The sequence below is a fragment of the Neolamprologus multifasciatus genome, chromosome 13 (genome assembly GCF_963576455.1).
Source record: "Neolamprologus multifasciatus chromosome 13, fNeoMul1.2, whole genome shotgun sequence".
In the NCBI taxonomy this organism is placed as follows: domain Eukaryota; kingdom Metazoa; phylum Chordata; class Actinopteri; order Cichliformes; family Cichlidae; genus Neolamprologus; species Neolamprologus multifasciatus.
In genome coordinates, this window is record NC_140451.1 from 18,661,468 (window position 1) to 18,683,457 (window position 21,990).

Below are 21,990 nucleotides of genomic sequence, written 5' to 3' on the forward strand. Positions count from 1 at the left end.
AATCTTTCTCGTTCCTCCATCCTTTAAATGCATTTTAGGGATTGAATCATCCTAAATCATGGGCAACTAAGTCTGATTTTCCTATTTCAATGATTGGTGCATTTGTGGTCTTAATGGTCAATATTAAGTTGCATCAATGCTAGTGGATACAAGCAATGTGTCAGGAAGAACATTCAATGTAAAAATGTGCTAGATCAAATCACCTGCCTCAGTGACTCCCCGTGAATAAGGGAGGCACTGAAAGTAGCTTCATACTGTTTAAGTCAGACATGCAGCTTGTTTGAAAATGGTAGCAGAGCGGTAGGAGATGGAGCTACAGGTGCTAGACCTAAAGATGCAGAGATTTTCATTGGAATTGACCAGATGAGTAGAGTTTCACAGACAGCTGTTTGGAGAAAAACGTAGAGAAGTAAGGCTGACATGATTTGGACATTCACAGAGGAGGAATAGTGAAAATGGAGCTGGTTGGCTAGAGGAAAAGAGCAAGGGTTGGTGTGATGGTGTGAAATATAATATGTAATGATACCTGTATAAGCAGTTCGTTACATTTGTTGCTGTGTTTAACAACGTCTACATTTTTACCGGCTGTAAAACAAAACAAAACAAATTAGGTAGCCTATAGCTGGATTATCTTAATTAGCTCAGATGTTACATTTTAATTTTGGCCTAAGCATGTCCTAACCTTTACGATCAGTGGTAACAGACTATTGTTCTTCTTTATATTCCTACATGAAGTAAGGAAGTGCTGGAATTATCACCGCCATATGCACACGATTACAAGTAAATATTTGAACTACTCTGTCTACCGTCTGCTGGCTGTGGAGCACGGATGGGGTTTCCATTCTGCGCATGCGCGTTATCTATCCGTAATAGACCGGTGCAGGGAGACAACGGTAAGCACTGTTGACAGTGTTTTAATGAAAATCTTTATTACCTAAATAATTATAAATATTTAATGTAAGTGTAACGTGCACTCTTAAATTGCATGCAAGAGAGAGCCTGCCGTCATTACGCTGTGTATTATTATGCTTTTAAAAGACTGGTTATTCACTGCAAGAGCCTGTGAGCTTAATTCAGGCCTCGCTTTCGACAACAAATCTAGCACGAGGCTAATCTGGCAACAAAGCTAACGATGCGAAAATGCTACGTGTTAGCTCTATATGTGTTGCTATCGTATCTGTTGTACAGTAGCCATGCTGCATTTTAATATATTTGCAGTCAAACTGGGGACTTTTGAAAGGTGCTGCCTAAGCAGAATTAACGTAGCTACAAAAGCTCGAGTCAGCTTGTTGTTACCTTCAACAATAACAACATTAGCTCACTAGACGAACGGTAACGTTAAGTAGCCTAGCTGCTCACGCTAGCATACTCTCAGTGAGTAGCTAACGTTAGCTGGACAGCCTTTGAGCCCGTTTTGGTTGCTGTGTCAGCATATGCTAATCTGAAGAGTCCTGGAGATAACTATGAGAACACTTTTTCCCCCTCATTAAATAATTAGTATAGATCTTTTTGGATTCCCTCGTTTTGCCTTACTATCATAGAAACAGTATACTACATATGAAGATTATTTTGGCAAGTGCACTCAGCGTCAACATCACCATGAGCTCTGAGTAGTAAGGTTCTGATAATCTGTCTTTTCTGTAGACAAGTCAGTTTTTTTTATAGAAGGGAAAAATTGGCCTATCAGAGTTAAAATGCTTCACCGGACATGGTTTTAGTCTTCATTTGTTGTTCTGTGCACCCTTGCTTTGCCCTTGTTATGTGTAACATGCTTTGCAAAGTAAATGGTGACATAAGTTAAAGCCAGGCCAGACTCCCTGCTTGGAATTCATGGAGGTTTTTGACTGTTATACATCCACCACAAGTAACATCTACTCGTGCACATGCAGTGTGTCACACAAAAACACAAGCTGGTACCCCAATAGACACTTAAAGAGTAGCTGCTGGCATTCAAGCAAGTTCAAGTTCTGCCTCTAGAGTCATGACCGTGTGATCAAATTGTTACTAATACTCCTGATTTTTGGTTTATGTTTATAGTGATAGCATTGGCCTGGAGAAGAAAGGCTGCCCTTAATCTGAATGAGTCATGGCCCAGTTCGGGGGACAGAAAAATCCGCCGTGGGCGACTCAGTTTGCTGCCACAGCAGTGTCCCAGCCAGGCCACACAGGACAGTCTCTGGACCTCAACAGCCTGCACTGTGAGTATAGCAAAATCAGATCAAATGTCATTAGCACTTTACCCGGTGGTGCAGTTACACTCACGTTTCACATTATACCCCACACCCCCACAGCTCTTGGAGTGCAGCAGCCATCTCTTCTGGGAGCATCTCCTGCTGTTTACTCTCAGCAGTCAGCCTTGGCTGCAGCCTCTCTCAGCAACCAGTCTGCTGCAAACTATCAGCTTTCTCAGCAAACTGCTGCTTTGCAACAGCAAGCTGCAGCAGCCGCTGCAGCAGCATTACAGCAGGTCAGTCACAAAAGAGTGATGCTAAGCATAGTAAGACGTGTGTGTCTTTTCCCTGGTCACATTTGACGCTCTTTGCTACTGCCCCCCTTTTGTTTTTTTTAAATGTCCATAGTCTCAAATCAATACAGCGCTTCAGCAGTATCAACAACAACAGCAGCAGCAACAACAGCAACAGCAGCAACAACAGCAGCAACCTCCCCAGCAACCCCCCCAGCAGCAGCTGTACAATGTACCTCATCAGGTATCTTGCCAGCCTTTACTTTTATTTGTGTCACACCTTATTTCCTTACATTGGAAAATATCCTTTTCAGTTTAGAATCTTATTGACATTGTGCTTTAAATTTAGAATTCTCTGATTGTTTTATATCGCATCACTGTATGATGTGTTACAGTAGACTGAATGGTCGTTTGGAAACTGACCATAAGTTTGCTAAATCTTAAAGTTTTGTAAGATCATTTTGAAATCTTTAAAATTAACATAAAATCCATTTCTGCTATTTTTTTTAGCCACTTTTCATTTTTTTTCCCAAGACAGTGTAATGTAAATATGTAAATAAGGTAATTGTAATTTGATAGGGCTGCACAGCATGTTTACATCTTTCACTAGATGGATCGTATTATTTATGTTGTAAGAATCTGTTAGTGAGCAAACAGCTGTTGGGTGCATTATGACAGCACAAGATGTGTCTTTGCTTTGGGTGTAAATCTGTTGTTTCATTTCAACAAAAAGTTCACTTTTTTTTTCTCTTCTTAATTCAGCTTCCACAGCCTCAGCAGGCACTCATTTCTCAGGTAATGTGTTTACAAAAACATACTCAAACAAACTCAAGCTGCTACATAGGGCAGATAGACACCGAGATCTGTCCTATCTGTTTACATGTTAGCTGGCAATTATGCTCTGTTGTGGACACAGACAAGGGCAGCTGCTGCAGATGAGGTGCAGCAGCTGCACCCTGTCTGCTCTCATACTGTCACACTTTTTCAAGTACTACAGTTTTTTTGTGGATGTTTGCACTGAGCATTTGAATAATCAAACTATCATTTAGGTTGAATTCTTTTCCAGATGACCATATCAAAGCATATTTCCTTATTATTTATTATTATTTTTTAGGTTCTTTTTCTTGAAGCTTTGTGTTTAATGCATATAGAAATAGCAAAGTTAGCTATCAAGCGATCTCCCTTGGTATTTTTTAGATATACCACTAAAATGTAATTTTAGTGTTTTGATTCTTCTTTCTTTCCTGACCCTCAGCCCCCTGTCGCCCTGCCCACGAGCCTGAGCCTGTCTAACCCACAGCAGACAGCCCAAATTACTGTGTCTTATCCCACACCACGTTCAAGCCACCAACAGCAGACGCAGCCTCAGAAGCAGCGAGTCTTCACTGGTGTCGTCAATAAGCTGCATGACACGTTTGGTTTTGTAGATGAAGATGTCTTCTTTCAGTTAAGGTGAAAAAGGGTGGTCCTAACATCGCTCAGTTACTTGGTGGTTTAATAAAATTAACACTTTCAGAAGTTGTTTAGTGTATGAATTGCACATACAATCCCTTTTCTTGCACCATTGTTAGCCTGCATAGGACCTTATTTATCATTCATAACTTAAAGAGCTACAAGTTTGCTTCTGTGAATCTGAAAATGATGCAGCATTACAAACAGATTTTCTTATGTGTTTTTGTATATATTTGTATTTCATAGTGCTGTGAAGGGGAAGACTCCCCAGGTGGGTGACAGGGTCCTAGTGGAAGCTGTGTACAACCCGAATATGCCGTTCAAGTGGAACGCCCAGCGCATCCAGACTTTACCTCAACTAGCAAATCAGTCGGTGAGAAAGTTCAAAGGTTGCATTTTAGAGCACAACATTAGTTTGTGGCTTTGTATTGTATTGAAATGCATACTTTCAGCTTTAATTAAAGGAGTTTCACAAACGCATTGTATTTCAAATGTAGAGGTATTTATACAGTCCCTGATTCTGAGAATTAGGAACTTTTTTCATATTATCACAATTATATCAGCACCAGTGTTTTCATGGAGTTCATTATAAAGTTAAGCACACAAACGTTTTAGTGTTTAAGTCCTTATTTACTGTAATAAAAATCATATCATCACTTTTTCATGTTTGAATAAACTCCCACTGTTGCAAAGTGTTTAAATGCAATTTAGCGCTTGATGCACAGCAAACACATTCTCATCATCTGAAACTGGTGGGGTTACTTCCAATTACAACAAATGTGCTCAGACTTTCTTGAGTCTTGCTATGAGTGTTTATTTATTTTATTTGTCCTTTTCAAAAAAAATTCTTAGTCCTGCTCTTTCTTTTTTTCTTTTTTTAACTGTTGTGTTTTCCATCCCTCCTAGCATCAGCAGCAGCCTCAGCCTTTACCTCAAGCTTCCCCACAGCTCGGCAGCCTTTACAATGAGCCAGGGATGCAGCTGCGCTACTCGGACATGCACTCCACTGCGGACAACAGACAAAATGTAACCCCTTAGATGTGAATCACAGACTTTTTGTGTTCCTTCTCTCGGCTTGTTTTTTCATTTTTGTTTTTTATTTTGAAAGTGGTGAGCAAAATGCCAAACCTGGCTGCCCACTAAGTATATTAAATGTCTTTACAAATACGCTTCTTGATGACAAATATTATACTAATCATTGTGTTTTAACGTGAGAAAGCATCATGATTTTCTGACAGTATAAAGCTGTACATCAGAGATGTCGCTTAACCTGACATATTTTCTTAGTAAACAGGGCCTCATAATATCTTTCTTATCAAAAGGTTTTTCCTTTTAACAAGTCAGAACCTGCTGTATTACTTTTGGCAGGTTAACTGAAATAACTTTGTGAGATCAAAGCTGCACGTCAGCTTTCCTTTGATTAGGACAACCTTTAAGGAAACCCCTGTTGAGATTTCTACAAGTCTTTGATTTAAACATATTCAGAACTTCTTCCAGTGTCTTTCTTCCAAGCAGCTGCTGACCAAGATTTTATTTGTTGCACAGCTGGCATGTTATTGATCGTTTTAGGTCTGCATTTAAAGATTTTTTTTTAACCTCCTTTTTCTTTGTTACTTTTTATCTAGAACCAGCCTCAAGCTTCGAGCATGATGAAGGCAGCCCCCACCATGCTGCAGTCACTACCTCCCCCAACCACATTCAGTGTTCCAGCCCAGGCTCCCCCTCCGTCTCTTCTGCAGGCACAGCTGTCTGCTGCTTCTCTTGCCCCTCTTCTCCAAAACCCTCCTCAGCCTCTGTTGCCACAGCCTCCGCCCAAAGGTACAGTACTTGTCAGTGGCATTTATCTAGCGTTTCCTTGTAAAGCAGTCTGAACAACTAGTAATGATGAGTGTTATTTGTGCTGCTGTTTTACTACCACCTTTGAACACAGAATAGTATGTGTAGTAAGGAAGTGGTTTGCATTCTCGTCATTGCTAGAAGTGTTTCCCGGGGGTCTCCTCCAGCCCCCAGTGAGAATGATGGCACAGCCGCAGCCTGTCCGAAGAATTGAGCCTCCGCCTCGTTTCCCCACTCGCAGCGATCGAGGCCCTGAGCTCATCCTCAGGACTAAAGAAGAACGCAGGTGAGATGGCAGTTACCATATAATTACTACATCATACACCTATTCCACATCCATTTCATCCTCCTGTTCATTAGAAGTAATGAGTCATTAAGTTTAAAAAAAATTGATTCTTTAACAGAGACAGAGACCGTGAGCGCAGGCGATCAAGAGAACGGTCACCCACACGCAAACGTTCCAGAGACCGTTCACCGCGACGTGACCGCTCCCCAAGACGGCCTCGCAGAGTTGTACCTCGCTACACTGTCCAGTTTTCCAAGTTCAGCTTAGATGGGTATGTATATTGTTTTTTTTGTTAAAAACACATCATCCTAGATATGCCACATGTTAGCATAATACTGTACAGCAGGATGTGGCGCCCCAGTTTGAAATCTGCCTCCTTGTGTTCTGCAGCTCCAGCTGTGACATGATGGAGCTGAGGAGGCGCTACCAGAGCCTCTACATTCCCAGTGACTTCTTTGATGCTGTCTTCACCTGGGTGGATGCCTTCCCTTTTACGCGACCCTTCCAGTTTAGTAACGCTTGTAACTTCCACATTTTGCACAAAGAGGTGGATCCTCTAGTCAAGAACACGGCTGTGCTGGACCCTCCTGACGCCAACCATACCTACAGTGCAAAGGTACGACTGCCAGTGCTAAATGCTATTGTTGCAACTAAATAAGTTGCAACAATATAAGTAATGTAAAAAAAAATTGCACAGCTCTTTCAAATAATAAACTTAACAGTAATCAGCTTTAACTGCAGTGTGTATATCATAGCACTGCAGCATTAAAATGAAAGTAAATCAGAAAATGATAGGCTTGTATATAGTTGTCATGTTTGACCTGTGCATATGTCATTTTTAGGTGCTTACAGAGGTACATAACCTACAGCCAAAAAGGCTTCATATACCATTCATTCTGTTAAAGCTGGTAATGCTACATGGCAGCTAGAGGTGTGCAAGCCATCACCCACAGCTTTTCAACTAATCATTGACTGTGACTGTTAACCCTCTATAGTAGGAAATGTTATGTTTGTATTTGTAGTATCTTTGTACACCTCTGACAGTGTAAAGAGTGTGAATAGTAACAGCTGCCATCATAAGAGCCTCCCAATGAAGACGTGTATTTTCATAGGAACGCATTAGTGAGACAAAGCAGTGATGAAGAGGCATAATTACTGACTGAACTCTGACATTTTATACAAAGGGAATGCAGACCATAAATTGTGTAAAACGTGGCATTTGACTTGAATAGTATAGTAAGGATTATAACTTTAATGTGGCCTCTTCTGTTTTTCAGGTGATGCTGCTGGCTAACCCCAGTATAGAGGAGCTCTATCATAAGTCCTGTGCTCTGGCAGAGGACCCACAGGAAGTCAGAGACTCCTTCCAGCATCCTGCTAGACTGATTAAGGTATGTCAAACCCTTTAGAATGCACAGGAGCTGACGATGATGTAGTAACCCTATTCCATTGCTGAATACTCAGTGTGGAAAACTATAAACTGATGTCAGCTCCCTTGTTTTAATTTACCTGTGGTGTGTTATTTGTTTCACCTTTCCCTGAAAGCTATTTCTAATGCTGTATAGTACAAACAACAGTAAGATCAGAGATAATTTTTTATTGTCAGAGCTCACTTTACAGTGACAAATAGAGTTGACAGTAAGTTTCTTTTCTTGCTCCAAGTCTGCCTTGATGGCTTTTCAGTGTGCCACCAGGAACCAACAGGTTGCTTCAGTGGGAAAATTAGCTACATTTTTTGGGGGGGCGGATCATCAGCATCAGAATTCCTACAAAGCTTGTGGAACTACAGTCACGCACACTAGCCGCCATCTCTGGAGAACAGTTACACTGACAGCTTGTTGGGTTTGCATCTGATAACATAGTTGCTATTGTGGGCCAGTAATATTAAAAGATTAATAGACCAGTGCTAACCTGAATATCGCTCACTGTATGAATGACAACTTCAGGCCATGATGCTGTAGGGTTGCATCTTCTTATGTCTGGAGATTTGCAGAGATGTGTGTGTGTGAAAGGGGGCGACCTGCAGGGGGAATTCATTCTGGCATTTACATTTCTGTGTAATGTTTGAAGCATCCTCTGTGTCTGCAAGAGGAAAGGTCAGAAAATGAGAATATTGCACAAATTTATTAGACGTGTGATTATTTGGACATACTGCTGATGCTTTTCTGTTTTTGTCTCTATTCTCTTTACTCTTTTCACTCTCCGCACCTTTGTTTCCCATATTCCCATTCCCCATTTCCATCTAACCTGTACTCTGTGGCTCTCCTTGCACCTGTCTTTTTCTCCTTCAGTTTTTGGTGGGCATGAGAGGTAAAGATGAGGCCATGGCCATTGGTGGTCACTGGTCTCCATCTCTGGATGGAGCGGACCCAGAAAAGGATCCATCAGTCCTTATTAAGACAGCGATACGCTGTTGCAGGGCCCTCACAGGCATAGACCTTAGTCTGTGCACTCAGTGGTAAGCTCCTCTACTCTCATCAGTATTTATTGTTCTCACTGGTTGTGTTATAATTCTTAACGTTGTAACTAAAATCCTAAATTATCTGTAATGTACTGCATCTTTATGCTACCTCGATACTAAATCTTTCCTGGACATGTAGAGTGTGTGGTTCTGTTTTGTTTTAATTTTTGTTATATTAATGATTATTGTGCTGTTAATTTGCAATCTATTATTTACTATTATAATTTTTTGTGTTGTGTAATGTTGTTTTTTTTGGCCTTTTGTGTGTTGTAGTCTTGGCTCTCTCTTTCTGTCACACACTCTTATTCATATACACACATTTCATTGTGATGAAAAACCAAACGCATGGACTTGGTGGCTGGAAGCAGTAGCCTGGACCAGAAGACACTGCCATTACTTTTTGTTTTTCTTTTCTTTTTCTATTCTCTCTGTTAAATATCTTACATATTTAACTGGCTTTCACTGTCCTGTTGATTCTGTCTCTCTTCACACAACCCTAATGTAGTACGTCAAGTGCATCCTAGGGCAAATGCAGAGTACTCATCCATAATTGGCTGAAGCTATAATGGGGATGAATTTTGGGGGTGTGATTATTAATTTTTTTTAATTTTTAATTTTCCTGTGATTGTCTGTCAACTTTTTCAAAATGGCTGCCATAACCTGTGCCAACAGTCGGAGAGCTGCAGACTGGGTCCATTTGTCTATGCTGTGTGTTGTGTGGGAGAAGGGTCACTGTAATGACCTGTACGATCATTGAGTGACCTGATGGGAGGGAGTAGCTGTAGAAGGCTCGCCCAATAGCAAGGCTTGCCTTTTATACTGTGCCCTGACCAGAATGTTTCTTTCCAATGCACCTTCTTCCTTTGCGACAGGTATCGTTTTGCAGAGATTCGCTATCATCGGCCAGAGGAGACACACAAGGGGCGGACAGTCCCTGCTCATGTGGAGACAGTGGTTTTGTTTCTTCCGGATGTTTGGCATTGTCTTCCTACCCGCTCAGAGTGGGAGGTGCTGTCACGGCGACTCCGGGAGCAGCTGGCTGAGAAGCTGTCGGCCGAGCGAAAGGAGGCAGATGGAGAACAGGCACTGAACCGCTAATCCCTCTCTTCTCATTTCCGCTTCTCACAGGAAGGCACAGGACTTACAAAAAAACAAACAAAAAACAAAAAACCAGATACACACACAAAATACAAAGCACACTTCACCTTGCACGCACACAGATACGAACCCAGGCATATTACGGCTCCACCAAACCTCACCTAGGCTTCTTCTGTTTATTCCTCCACCTGTCCCCTTTTCCTCTGCTCCAACTCCTCCATTCCTCCATCAGCACTCCCACCTTCCCTCACATCCAGCAGACACACACAGTGGAAGCAGTGAGACTAGGTTGTGTTGTGTAGGCCCCGGTCGCAAATGGCAAAACAGCTTCCAGTTGCTTAAACACCACAAAATTGGGTGCTAATCTTGTTCAGTATTTTATGTTAATGTTGGCATTTGTTTTGCATTATTATAAAAAGGCATCTGCTTGTAGATTGATTGAGAATGAGTTTAAATTTGAACCAGTGATCAATTTTTAACACTGGGACCCATCATTTACAAACGTACTGGAATCTGTGGAGTCAGTTGCGCTCACATAATGTGTTTGTTGTAGAGAAATGTGTATTTCTATATGATTATTCACATCAATTTGATATCGTCTGACTTCGAAAAGAGAACCTCCCCCAAGTCCTGCTTCTTGTCATTTCTTGTTGTTGGATTCTACACTTTCATTTGGACTATATGTAGAATTTGGTTTTTCCAGGGCAGTTGGTTGGACAGAAGGACACATGGCTCCTATCTGACGTAGGTGTATAAAACCCATAAATGGCAATACCCCAGTCATAGAGCATGGTAGGGCCAGCCTATCCTCACTCCGTTTGGAGGCCAGCTTCATTCACCTGATGTACCTACACACCTTTTGGACACACCTCTCATTGATTTTTACCTTTTTTGTGTTCCACAGATTGATTGATTGGCAGCTGGGGGGGAGCATTTCTGTTGTTTTTTTTATTATAATTTAATTTTATTTATTTTTTTATAAGAGCTAGAGAGCTTCCCTGTGTACGCTTCAGTAGCAGTGGACTTAAACACAGTCGAGAGCTCACTAGGACAAGAGAATGAAAGACAAATGAGGCCTTGCTTCTTGCACGGATCAACTTTAAAGCTCACTAGGACCATGAGTGCTATGCTGACTGTTTGTTATCCCACCTCTTTCTCTCCCTCTGCCTGTCTCTATCTTAATGATTTCCTGTCAAGGAGGAAGAGGAGAAGGATGACAATGATTCGAAGGACGTTAGTATTCCCACTCACTGGGCTAAACTTGACCCGAAATCAATGAAGGTGCGTAAAGCTGGTGCAGGTATGAGTAGAGACCAGGACGAGAAATGTTCAACTTGCTTTTTCATGTCTGTTTTCTCCACTTGTAGGTAAATGACCTGCGCAGGGAGCTCGATTGTCGCTCTCTAAGCTCTAAGGGGTTAAAGTCACAGCTGATTGCTCGCCTCACCAAACAGCTAAAGGTGGAGGAGCAGGTAGAGGAGTCCAAGGAGCCCGAGAAAGTGGAGACCAAGGATGTGGAGGAAGAGGAGCCAGCACGCACTGAGGATGACAGAGAGGTACAGATACATTTTTTTAAGCCTTTTATATATAACAAAATCTTTTCAGTAATTAAGGTTCATTTTAAATTCCACCTGATGGATACTTTTGTCTGTCAGGAGGAGGAAAAGAAGAGGCAGGAGGAGCTTGAGCGCCAGCGGAGAGAAAGGCGCTACATCCTTCCTGATGAGCCTACCATCCTTGTACACCCAAACTGGGCAGCCAAGAACGGCAAATTTGACTGCAGTGTCATGTCCCTGAGTGTGTTACTGGACTACAGACTAGAAGACAACAAGGAGCACTCATTTGAGGTGAGAATTAATGCTCTGGGGTTTCAAAGACCTGCAAACACACACATGTGAAGTGTGTGTGTTTGCTTTCTTTACAGGTTTTTTAATATACGGTCTTCTTTCTGTACAGGTTTCTCTGTTTGCTGAGCTTTTTAATGAGATGCTGCAGAGAGATTTTGGTTACCGCATATATAAAGCCCTCGCTGCGCTTCCTACCAAGGACGAGAAGAAGGAGAAGAAAGCCAAAAAAGAGGCTGAAAAGAAAGAGGCTGAAAAGCGTGAAATGAAGAAGGAGAAAGAAGAAGAGAACGAAGAGCCGACAGCAAAGAAGACCAAAGAAGATGAGGAAGAGAAGAAAAAGGTTTCTGCAGCCTTTCAAGTTTTTACTCTGTCTGATAAATGTGAGTTTTTATGTCATTGTGTCATTTTTTTTAATTAGTCTGAAGAAAAGACAGTGAAAAAGGAGGAGTCTCGAGATGAAGAGGAGAATGAAGATGATGGCAGCACAGCCAATGCTGAAGAATATGATCCCATGGAGGCTGAAGATGCAGATGATGATGAGGATGATGGTACTATACTCTTCTTGATTAAATGAATGATTTGGAACTGTGTACTACTTGGGATATTTTCTTTTCACAAAGACACAAAATGGTTTTAAGAAATAATATTTCTGATTGTTTATTAGACAAAGATGATGACGACTCCACTGACAGAGACAGAAAAGACCGCAAAGATGACCGAAAATCATCGAAAGAGAGGTCCTCCAAAGATAAGGTTGGCTGTATGTTGTTATAGACACGTCGGTGAGGTGTAGATGTTGTTCAGAAAGTTGTTTTTTAATAAACGTGGTTGTCGTTACACTAGGAAAGGAAACAGATGATCACGCACAACAGGGAGCTGCTGATGGCGTTTGTCTACTTCGATCAGAGCCACTGTGGCTATTTACTTGAGAGAGACCTGGAGGAGATCTTGTACACACTGGGACTGCATCTCTCTCGTGCTCAGGTGAAAACACAAGCACATGATCTTTCTGGTTCTGTGATTCTTACCCTGTCAGACCTTCTTTTTCACTTTGCTTTAAGACACGTACCGTCAGCGTTACAGCTCAGTAAATCTGTCTTGTTGATTTCTGTTTTCAGATAAAGAAGCTTTTGAACAAACCTGTTGTCAGAGAATCGTGTTACTACCGAAAACTGACAGACAGGGGAAAAGATGAACCCATTCCTTCTTTCAATGAAGCCCAGATTGAAAATCTCACAGGTAAGCCTGAAGATATTTCTATTAGTTTGTCCTTTAATTTTCCATAAATTTAATTTAAGCAGGATGAGCGACAGATGCCAAATGACTTTATTTGTATCACATTTCCTTCCTTAAGGTAACCGAGGACTGCTTCCTGCTTCTAAAACTCGTGCTCAATCAGAGGCCAGCGAGTCTGGTAACCTGATCGTGTATAACGGAGCTATGGTTGACATCGGCAGCATGATGCAGAAGCTAGAGAAGAGTGAGAAGGCGAGAGAGGAAATAGAGCAGAAGCTTATGGTGCAGGATGCTAAAATGGGTATGTTTTGGATTGCATTATATGTCCTAAACTGCAAGCTACACTCTGTGTCAGTAGTCCCTTGGGACAATGATCTGGCTCAATTTGAGCGTTGCTACAGAGAAGCTCAGTCTCACTTCATTCTCCGGACCCTCCTTCTGTGATGTCTGGTGAAACGGGAACTGGCACATTGTATGTTGGATGGCAAAGAGGAGTCAGCAAAACTGAGTTTATTGTAAATTCAAAATGGAAGCTGTGGAAATTAGTTAAAAGTTTGACTGTAACATAAACACAAACACAGTCTTCAAAGAAAAGGAAGGCAGTGTAGGACTGAACCTTATTATCCTAGCAGAGAACAGGCAGATTTACATGGCTTCACTACAGTATATGTGCAGGAGTGTAAACAAGTTAGAGAATATGTAACATATTATTAATCTACAGGAGATGAGTCTTCCTACTGCCCTTACCCCATATTTTGCCCTTACCACATGTTTGTGAATGTTTAATGTTGGCATTTATAGACGCTGATGTTTACTGCCAGTCCACAATGTCCACGACTGAGCTGTTTCTTTGCTGTTGCGAGGATACCGCCACATTGGTTGCTCATGATTACACTGACACGGAAGAAATACAGGTTACTGAGGTTACTGACCAGCTGTGCACATATTGTATAACAATAGTTTGTTAATCACAAACTGACAGCACAGACCTTTGTCACCAAGAAGGTGGACTAACTTGAGAGGTACACCTTGCTAATGTTGGGTTACATTTGTTGGTTGTAAGGAGTTGTTTTGGTGTGTGATAATCCCAGTAGATCAGCACTTTCTGAAATACTTCTGCAGGTCATCTTGACCTTGTTGCTAATATGTAACTGGCTGATTAGATATTTGTGTTAATGAGCAGTTGGACAGGTGTACCTAATAAAGTGGCTAGTTTTTACAGACTTCAGTGGAATGCGCTGCTGTTTCCAGTTCCGATTTCATGTTTTACTGTGACCAGCGTTTGCCCACTGACCTGCTGTCTCTGTGATCCTGACTTGGTGTTGATTCTTTATCGCAGACGAAGACGCAAAGATTAAAGCTCAGTTGGAGCAAGCCAACAAATCTTTGTCGAGGGAGCTGGAGGAGGTGAAAAGCACTCTGAGCCAAACCGAGCAGACTCTGAAGACCGTGGAGGAAGAGAAGAAAGTCTACCGCGAGCTCCTGAGCAAATCAGCAAACTCACTGATGTCCACTGTGAAAGGAGTGCTGGAAGTGCTGAAGAAGGTGCAGCACGTTTAATCATAATGTCCTCCCGATTTCCATACACCTGTGGTCCTCAGGGGTCAAAAATGTCCCCACTTCATTTGAGTGTTTTTATATTTATATAAGTATAAAGTATAAATTGTCAATCTGTTCAGTGTTGGTCTTAGTTTTACTTAAGACCAACACATTAACACAAAATTGACCCTACATTTTAGGGCCACCAGACCTTGTTTACATAAAGTACACTCTGTTTTTGAGCAAAGATAAAACAAGACAATAAAATATTTAAATGTTCAGATTATTTTAACTAACTACAGAGTGCTGTATGTTGAACTTTAGTAAGAAAGGTTTTTTTGAAGCGTTTATAAATTTTAAATGGCAGCACATAATCACACCTGTGGTCCTCAGGGGTCAAAAATGTCCCCATCTGGTTTGATTGATACTTAATTAATATGAAGTGGATTTTCCCCCCACTTTTATTTAAAACTTAATTCAAACATTTTGACACTATTTCTTTATTTCAAATTTGTGTCTGATAAAACCTCATTTATACGAAATGTTTCTTTGTTTTCGGGTAAAAAAATAAATTAAATCATCAGTTATCGTGATTATCGTTTCACAACCAGAGTCGGTTGCTTTAACAGATTATCACAGATGGGTTTATGTCAAAGTTAATTTAGAAAGCTGTTTTTAAACTACTTCAAGTTTTTTACTGGCAGCAAATAATCACATCTGTTTTCCTTTGGGCTCAAATATGACCCCGTTTGCTTTGACTGTTTATAAAGCAATAAGTATAAAATATCATCCATCTCTGTGTTTCAAGGTTTTATTCAACTTTATTCCAACTCATTGCCTGACAGTTTTCTATGTTTTGGCATGGTAGGAACACCAGGGCATGGGTCTGAGGGAAGGCAAACTTTCATGAGAACAAAGGCAAAGTGCAGGAGGAAGCTCAGGTTTATTCCTCTGCACTGGTCCCATCATGGACAGCTTTCTTTTCTGCAGTTGCAGGCCAAGGGTCATATACAGTAAACAAGTTGTTACAGGTGATTGTTTTCTTTTGGAAACCTTCTGCAATGTTAGGGACAACTCGCGTGTCCTGACTGCAGGCCAGATAGTTTGCCATCATACACTAGCATGTTCCATGTACAGCTGGACCTGGCATCACATACTGCCCATGTTTTTATCTCATAGCTCCCTGGTTTACTTGGGATGTTCTGTTGGAATGGACATAGTCCTCTGAAGGGGACTAGGCGCTCATACAGTCATATCAGTACCTGGATCTTACATCAACAGCAGGAGAAACACCCACTTGTTCCATACACCTCAAATAGGAGCATGTTTGTGTCGTGAACGACGATCATCTATTGTGTCTTTATCATGAAATAAATATCACTTTTGGGATTCTATGATTAATCTTGTGTTACCTTTAAAACTTCTCTACCAGACTCAGGAGGTCATAAACTGGCCGTAGCGACTCTACTGGATGCACGGCAGTAAGAATCAATATACCCACATATGCCTACAGCTGCATTCGATCCATTTTTCTTCCTCTCTCGTTGTCCCTCCTTGTTTGTCATTGCGTTGGCTGTAGAGCAGGTCATCTGCTAATTGGATGGTTGTTGGTTCAGTCTCTGTGTGATCTAGTCTGGAGTTCTTACCAAGGTGTCCTTGGACAAGTTACTGAACCCCAACTTGGTCTCTGATGCATCCATTGGCATGTGAACGATAAAAAGCAGAATACAAGCAGAATACACTGTGTATAATGCTTTCAGTACTCGAGTAGAAAAGCAACTGAAGGAGTATGGGACCTAGTATATGTGCTTGGACTGTGGTAGATTGTCTTTCTCTGTGACGCTCGAGAGAGTCATGCATCGTCTGTCACTGGGAAGGATAGAAGACCAGATCAATGTTTCCTCACATTACTGCAAATATTCCTCTGTCTCAGCTGACTCCTCTTTCTTGCTTGATTTTTGTCTTCATCATAATTGAAATGGAAGATGTCTTCTATTTCAGTTTCACATTCTGAAAATTCAAGAAACTTCAAGAAGCCCAGACACTTTCTTTCCAAGCTCCTCAGACTACCATGTCCTGGATGCCTGAGAACCTACTTGAACATAGTTCAGATTCTTCGTCACTTTTCTTCACTTCATAGCTTTCTTCCACTTCTGCTGGTTAGAGAAATGGTGGCATGTGATCTAAATATTGACAACATTTTCTTTATCTTCTAACCCTGGATCTTCCTGAACATTGATTCTTCCTCCTCATTATACTAGAGGACAATATATGCATTGTTCTACTGGTCATTGCTTTGCACCACATGGTTAAAAAAAAAGTATGCTCACAAGCCTCCAGTGCAGCGGAGGCTTGTGAGCATACTTTCTGTGTATGTATTATTGTAGGGTCTACCTTACAATATGAAGCACCTTGATGCGACTGTTGTTGTGATTCGGCGCTGTATAAATACAGTTTAATTGAATATAGAGCACCTGGCTCCTCATTGTGCTGCCTGCTGTTGTTGTTGTTGTGGTTGTTATGACCATTGCTTGACCCCACACATCAGTGATCCAAGATCCAAGATGTTTGAAAGCAGTATGGTGTGAAAATATGGCCCCTTGCAACACTTTGTACTTTGGGGTCATTTTTGTCCACGAGGACCACAGGTGTTACAAAATCCAATAAAAACCCCATAAATAATTAAAATTACTTAAAACTTATTCCAATCATGCATAGCATAGTAATGAATAACTTCTGTTATTTTCAGACCATTTGATGAATAAAAAACACATTTTAGATTTTTAAATGACCCAAGGACAACACAAGGGTTAAAATGTTTACCTCGATGGAGGAAATGAGCTCATATTCACTTACTGCTTTTTCCTTTTCAGGATCAGGACATAGACGAGCCTGGCAGCGAAGTCGCCGCTGATCACAGTCGGACATCCCAGACGAACGGCGCAGATTAATAAGTGACAGATTTCAAAGGAATGAAGCTAATCAGTACTGATTATCTTAAACTGTAAATATTCACTACACAAGTAATTTGACTGTGTTATATTTGAACCCGTTGTCTCCCAAGTATGTTTAATTTAATGAATTAGTTCCCTTGTAATAATTTGACCACCTCCTCTGTTTCTGAGGAGTTACTTTTCTTACTTAGAGTAATTTTAACGATGACAAAGCTTTGAAGCGCTTATTTTCAAAGTGAGTTGAGTTGCTAGCATCTTTTTGCCATCGCGTTTGCTTTGCTAAGGCCGCTCAAGTGCCACTCTGTAGATTTAAATGCAGGCGTGTGTGTGAGTGTTACTTGAGTCTTGTTTTTTTTTTTCTAATGAGCAATAATGATGCTATTTATGTGCGAGAGTATTCATAAAATATTTAAAAGAAGCTAATTTTGGATGGAAGGAAGTGTTGGAGTGTTCCCGTGTGCTTCAGACAGAAGCACTTCCTTAACCAGCCCCTCTTTATTTCTCACAGCTCTGCTCGGTTTGTAGTCCTTTTCTTTGGCTGGTTTAACAGGTTTCTGCAGGATTTTTTCCCCCACACACACGGCTATGCATGGTTCCTGCCTGTCCTGTCCACGAACTTCTGCGCTGCCACTTTCATGTTTTACTGTGACCAGCGTTTGTCGTGTTTTCTGCTAAAGGAAACTAACACATGAACCAAAAGTTAAGCTTAATGAATGTGTGTTCTGCTGAAGGAATGAACACTTGAGATCCATCTCTAAATTGTGTGCATTGGTTTGGGTTCTTAACAAGAGGCACAGTTGCGTTTAAATGTGCTCCAAAGCAGGCGATTTTATTTTTATATTGAAATGCGCTCTATGGATGTCTTGTGCAAGAGTAAAGTGGTCCATTTTAACACTACAGTGTGTCTGCATTTCTTTGTGTCACAGCAGGTATTTTGACTTAACATTTTTTTATACCTGCTGTTTGTGTCACAGCAGGTATTTTGACTTAACATTTTTTTCTATAAAGACATTTATTTATTTACAAAGATAAGAGCACACTGAAAGAGATGAAACTTAACTTAATAGAGCAGCTGCTGTGTGGGTTGCAGTGTTACACTGCTGACCAGCAGATGGCAGTAGAGTTGTAGCTACTGGACACTAGTCTACTGACTTAGTTGAACTTTAGATTGATTTGAGCGATTAAACCAGGTGTAGTCCAACTCGTAGATTAGTTAGATACATGTTAGACAACTTTGTGAGCATTTTTAAGACATAAATTAAATACAACCATACCAGCAGTGCAGTTTTAACAATCTGTGATACTCCTGTTGACTGCAGTTCCCTAACAACAAAGGATAGAGAGAGAAAAATGACTCATAATTTACAAAATAACTATTTTATGAAATCCACGTTATCATCCATAAGAAGCTGAGAAACATATTAGTTGCAGGAGCCAAGGTGATAGTTCCATTTATATCCTCAGCACCAGGAAGCTTTTCCTGTTTTAGACAGCTTTTTCTGGAGGAGTAAACACAACTGAGTAGGTGGATGCTGCCACTCTGACTCATTCAGGTCAAATGGTTATTAAACTTTCTGATTTTCTTAATGCATACAATTCCCTTATCAGATTTCAAAGATCTGATAATTACTCTGGTGTGATGATTTTATGAAGTTTAAACGATTTTGTTTTTTGGTAGCACTTTCTGTTCAAGCTCAGTAATAATGCAGTAATGGTGGTGTAACAAGGTTAAAACAAGCAGGTAATTGTTTTGAAATGGGAAGTTACTACTACTTAATTACAGTGTTGTCCACGTAACAGCAAACTAATTCTCTTGCATCAACAGTGCTGAGTAATATTACATTGAAATTTATGTAATAGCCAAAAACTCGAGAGTAATAATGTGCAAATATACATATGAGACAAACCAAGTGTTATATTTTTTCCCCACAACGGGTGTTTCTGTTTCATCATCCTTTAAATCAGCAAGTGTAAAAACATCTCTGCATAATGCAGCATGCAGGGCTACAAACACCAGCATCCAACAGCAATGGGACAGTTTAATGAACCTTCCCAGCTAATTGCAACAAAAACTGATCGATCCTTTTCTCACACCTTCACAAAGTACATGTGTTTATACTCACTGCTTCTGCACGAGTGAGGTAAGGGGTTTTATTTCTGCCATCATTTTCTCATTTCCAATAGAAAACCTTTTTTTGTGGATGGATCCACATATTTGATTTGGGCCTTCCTGAAACAACCCTATGATGGATTTGAGTTTGAGTTTGATTTGAGGTAGAATGGGAGGCAGAGCCTTCAGCTATCAGACCTCTCTACTATGGAACCAGCTCCCAGTTTTGGACCCGGCGTGGACACCCTCCACTTTTAAGAAAGTCTTAAAACGTTGACAAAGGTTATAGTTAAGGTTGGATCAGAAGACCCTGAACCATCTGCTCCAAAAGGCTTTGGGTGCTGGGTGAGTTCCCATAATGCCCTGAGTGTTTCTTCTTCTCTCCTTCCTTTTCACTCTGTATTGAGACACGACTACTCTAGTAAGCCTTAGCAATTATTAAACTCAGACTCTCTCACCTATAGTTTACCTTTGCGCTCTTGTTTTCCCCTCACTCCCACCCAATCACGGTGGATGGCTGCCCCTCCCTGAGCCTGGTTGTGTTGGAGGATTCTTCCTGTCAAAAGGGAGTTTTTCCTTTCCACTGTTGCCAATGCTTACTCGTAGGGAATTGTGTGATTGTTGGGGTATCTTTCTAATATTGTAGGTCCTCAGAATAAAACACCTTGAGGCAACTGCTGTTGTGGATTGGTGCTCTGTAAATAAAACTGAACTGTCTTTTATTGAATCATGAATCTACACTTCTCCTTTACTGGAGGTCTGTTGGTTCCAGTGAAAACCTCACAAGCCAACTGCTCATCAGCCTCTATTAGAAATACAATTTACTGTATTTCGATGCAAAGCTGTGCGTATTTACATTTATTTGTCTAATTTACTTATTTGCTTTCATGTGACTCAGGTCACTTTTAATTAAAGTGTAAACAACACAAGCCACATAAAATCTTTTAAAACTTTTTTTTTTTAAATTGTGATTTGGTCCACCTTCTTTACAATCTGACCTCAGGCTGAAGTGTCAGATCACACATCATGTGACTTTAATGCTAAGCTCCCAACATCAACATCTCGACTCTGGTGAAGAGGTGTTGAGGTTGTCTAAGAGTGGTGATTTGGATTTGGATCACAACATTTTAGATGAAAATCTGTTTGTGTCACAAAAAGGAAGGAAATTTGCAAGGAAATGTGAATAGCTGAAGCAATTTATTAAAACATCTGCAAGCGTAATTAAAATACAGTATACAAGGCAAAAACAATGACTTTGAGAGTCAATATTAGACCTTTACAGTCCAAACATCCTTATGCAGGTTTCTTAAATTGTCTTTAAGTAGTGTTGAGGAATAGTTCTCCAGGCATCTTGCAGGACATTTAAAGTTCTTTTTTTGGATGCTGTTTTTTGTTCTGCTCTCTGTCAGGATGATCCCACACTGCTTCAATAATGTAGAGGTCTGGGTCCTGGAGAGGCCAGTGCATGACTGATAATGTTCCACTGTATTTGTGATCTTTGCCATGCTAAAAATTGACTCTGTTGCCAATCGGATGCTTTCTAGATGGTATTTCATGGTGGATCAAAATCTGATGTTAATTTTCTGAGTTCATAATTCCAGCAATTTTTAAAACATCTCCAACACCACTGTCTGAAATGCAGCCCCATTATCTGAATGAAGACCATTATCTAATCAGTTGCTCTCTAAGGGGTCAACCCCCCTCCCCCCATAATCCTGTTTCTTCAGACAAAAAGGTTTTTGTTTGCCCCTCCAACCCGTGACTGTGCTACCAGGTGATGGATCTAAGTGGAGAAAAGTGCACTAAAACTAAAACTGACAGGCGAGATAACGTAATGAACTCAAGAGGAGAGCACAAGAGTTGCTGCACAGCATTTATCAGATGTGGTATCACTGAAGATGTTAAGGGTGTGACCGGAGTGTTTATCATGTAGAGTAGAGTTTGTCTGAGGAGCATTTATCTTTAAATGTTTTCCTCCCACCACTCCGACACACATTCATGTTCTTTAATAAAGCAGGATGTTGCTTTCTTTGTGCCTTTTCTTATATTTTGTCATACATATGTATAAATTAAACGTGCATTGCAAATAATGAAGTCAGCATATGTTAAAGTTATCACTGTGAGGGACAGAAACAGGCCTCAGGCTGCTCTGTGTGATCAACTTGAGAGACTTTTTTAAGGCTTATTTTGAACATGCAAAGCTACTCTTCTACATGTCCTCTAGATGTAGGTCCCCCTTTAACGTGCTTTTAGTGATTAATCATTTTATCTCTCATACTTTTCTGTCTGTGTTGTCGCAGGCAGCTGCAGACACTGTCCAGATGTGGAGTCTAATCTGTTATTTTATACTCCATTTAGACCTCATTAGTATCCAGTGTGATTAATTGAGATTCTACCCCAATTTTTAATGTAATCCCACTGCTCGGCTGTCCCACAAAGCATCAGAGGCGCTGCAGCTGTGGAACTGACAGCTAAATTTGTTCCCACCAAGAAACAGAGCCAGTGCACACTGGAAAAAAAAAGAGAAAGGGTTTACTTAGCAGGACACATCTCAGAGTGTTTCCAGCAGCATGTCTGTGTCATTTCCAAGAGAACAATAACTTTCTGTCACCCGGTACTTTGGTTATGTAGCTGCTTTTGTCCTGTTGTCATGCTCTGAATGCTCGACAAACAAAACTCATTTGTCCCCCGAGGAAACACGCGCACA

At 40.8% G+C, this 21,990-nt stretch overlaps 1 protein-coding gene, 1 long non-coding RNA gene and 1 other non-coding gene across 3 annotated transcripts; 2 read left to right on the top strand and 1 right to left on the bottom strand.

The window, feature by feature from the left end:
* Positions 1-765: 765 nt before the first annotated feature.
* On the top strand, positions 766-18,345 carry ccar1 (cell division cycle and apoptosis regulator 1). Its single transcript, XM_085183082.1, has 26 exons — positions 766-893; positions 2,038-2,198; positions 2,292-2,467; positions 2,580-2,708; positions 3,227-3,259; positions 3,720-3,916; positions 4,163-4,289; positions 4,823-4,942; positions 5,542-5,734; positions 5,894-6,038; positions 6,157-6,309; positions 6,429-6,654; positions 7,316-7,429; positions 8,330-8,496; positions 9,372-9,582; positions 10,795-10,878; positions 10,965-11,153; positions 11,253-11,444; positions 11,554-11,784; positions 11,863-11,992; positions 12,109-12,197; positions 12,288-12,428; positions 12,563-12,683; positions 12,799-12,981; positions 14,020-14,225; positions 17,093-18,345. Exons 2-26 carry the CDS (start codon positions 2,087-2,089, stop codon positions 17,168-17,170), a joined length of 3,747 nt encoding a protein of 1,248 aa, XP_085039208.1. The 5' UTR covers positions 766-893; positions 2,038-2,086; the 3' UTR covers positions 17,171-18,345.
* On the top strand, positions 7,462-7,526 carry LOC146505414 (small nucleolar RNA SNORD98). The gene has a single exon (XR_014877804.1). It is a non-coding gene; the product is annotated as a small nucleolar RNA SNORD98 (small nucleolar RNA).
* Positions 14,628-16,990, bottom strand: LOC146505415 (uncharacterized). Its single transcript, XR_014877648.1, has 2 exons — positions 15,363-16,990; positions 14,628-15,057 (listed from the first exon to the last, which is right to left on the bottom strand). It is a non-coding gene; the product is annotated as an uncharacterized LOC146505415 (long non-coding RNA).
* Positions 18,346-21,990: the final 3,645 nt, after the last annotated feature.

What these genes read in the sequence shown, in the direction of transcription:
- ccar1 (XM_085183082.1), top strand. Translation starts at nt 2,087, where the DNA reads ATGGCCCAGTTCGGGGGACAGAAAAATCCGCCGTGGGCGACTCAGTTT. An exon ending in ACCATACCTACAGTGCAAAG is followed by an intron (nt 6,655 to 7,315) that starts GTACGACTGCCA and finishes TCTGTTTTTCAG; the next exon opens with GTGATGCTGCTGGCTAACCC. An exon ending in AGATGATGATGAGGATGATG is followed by an intron (nt 11,993 to 12,108) that starts GTACTATACTCT and finishes ATTGTTTATTAG; the next exon opens with ACAAAGATGATGACGACTCC.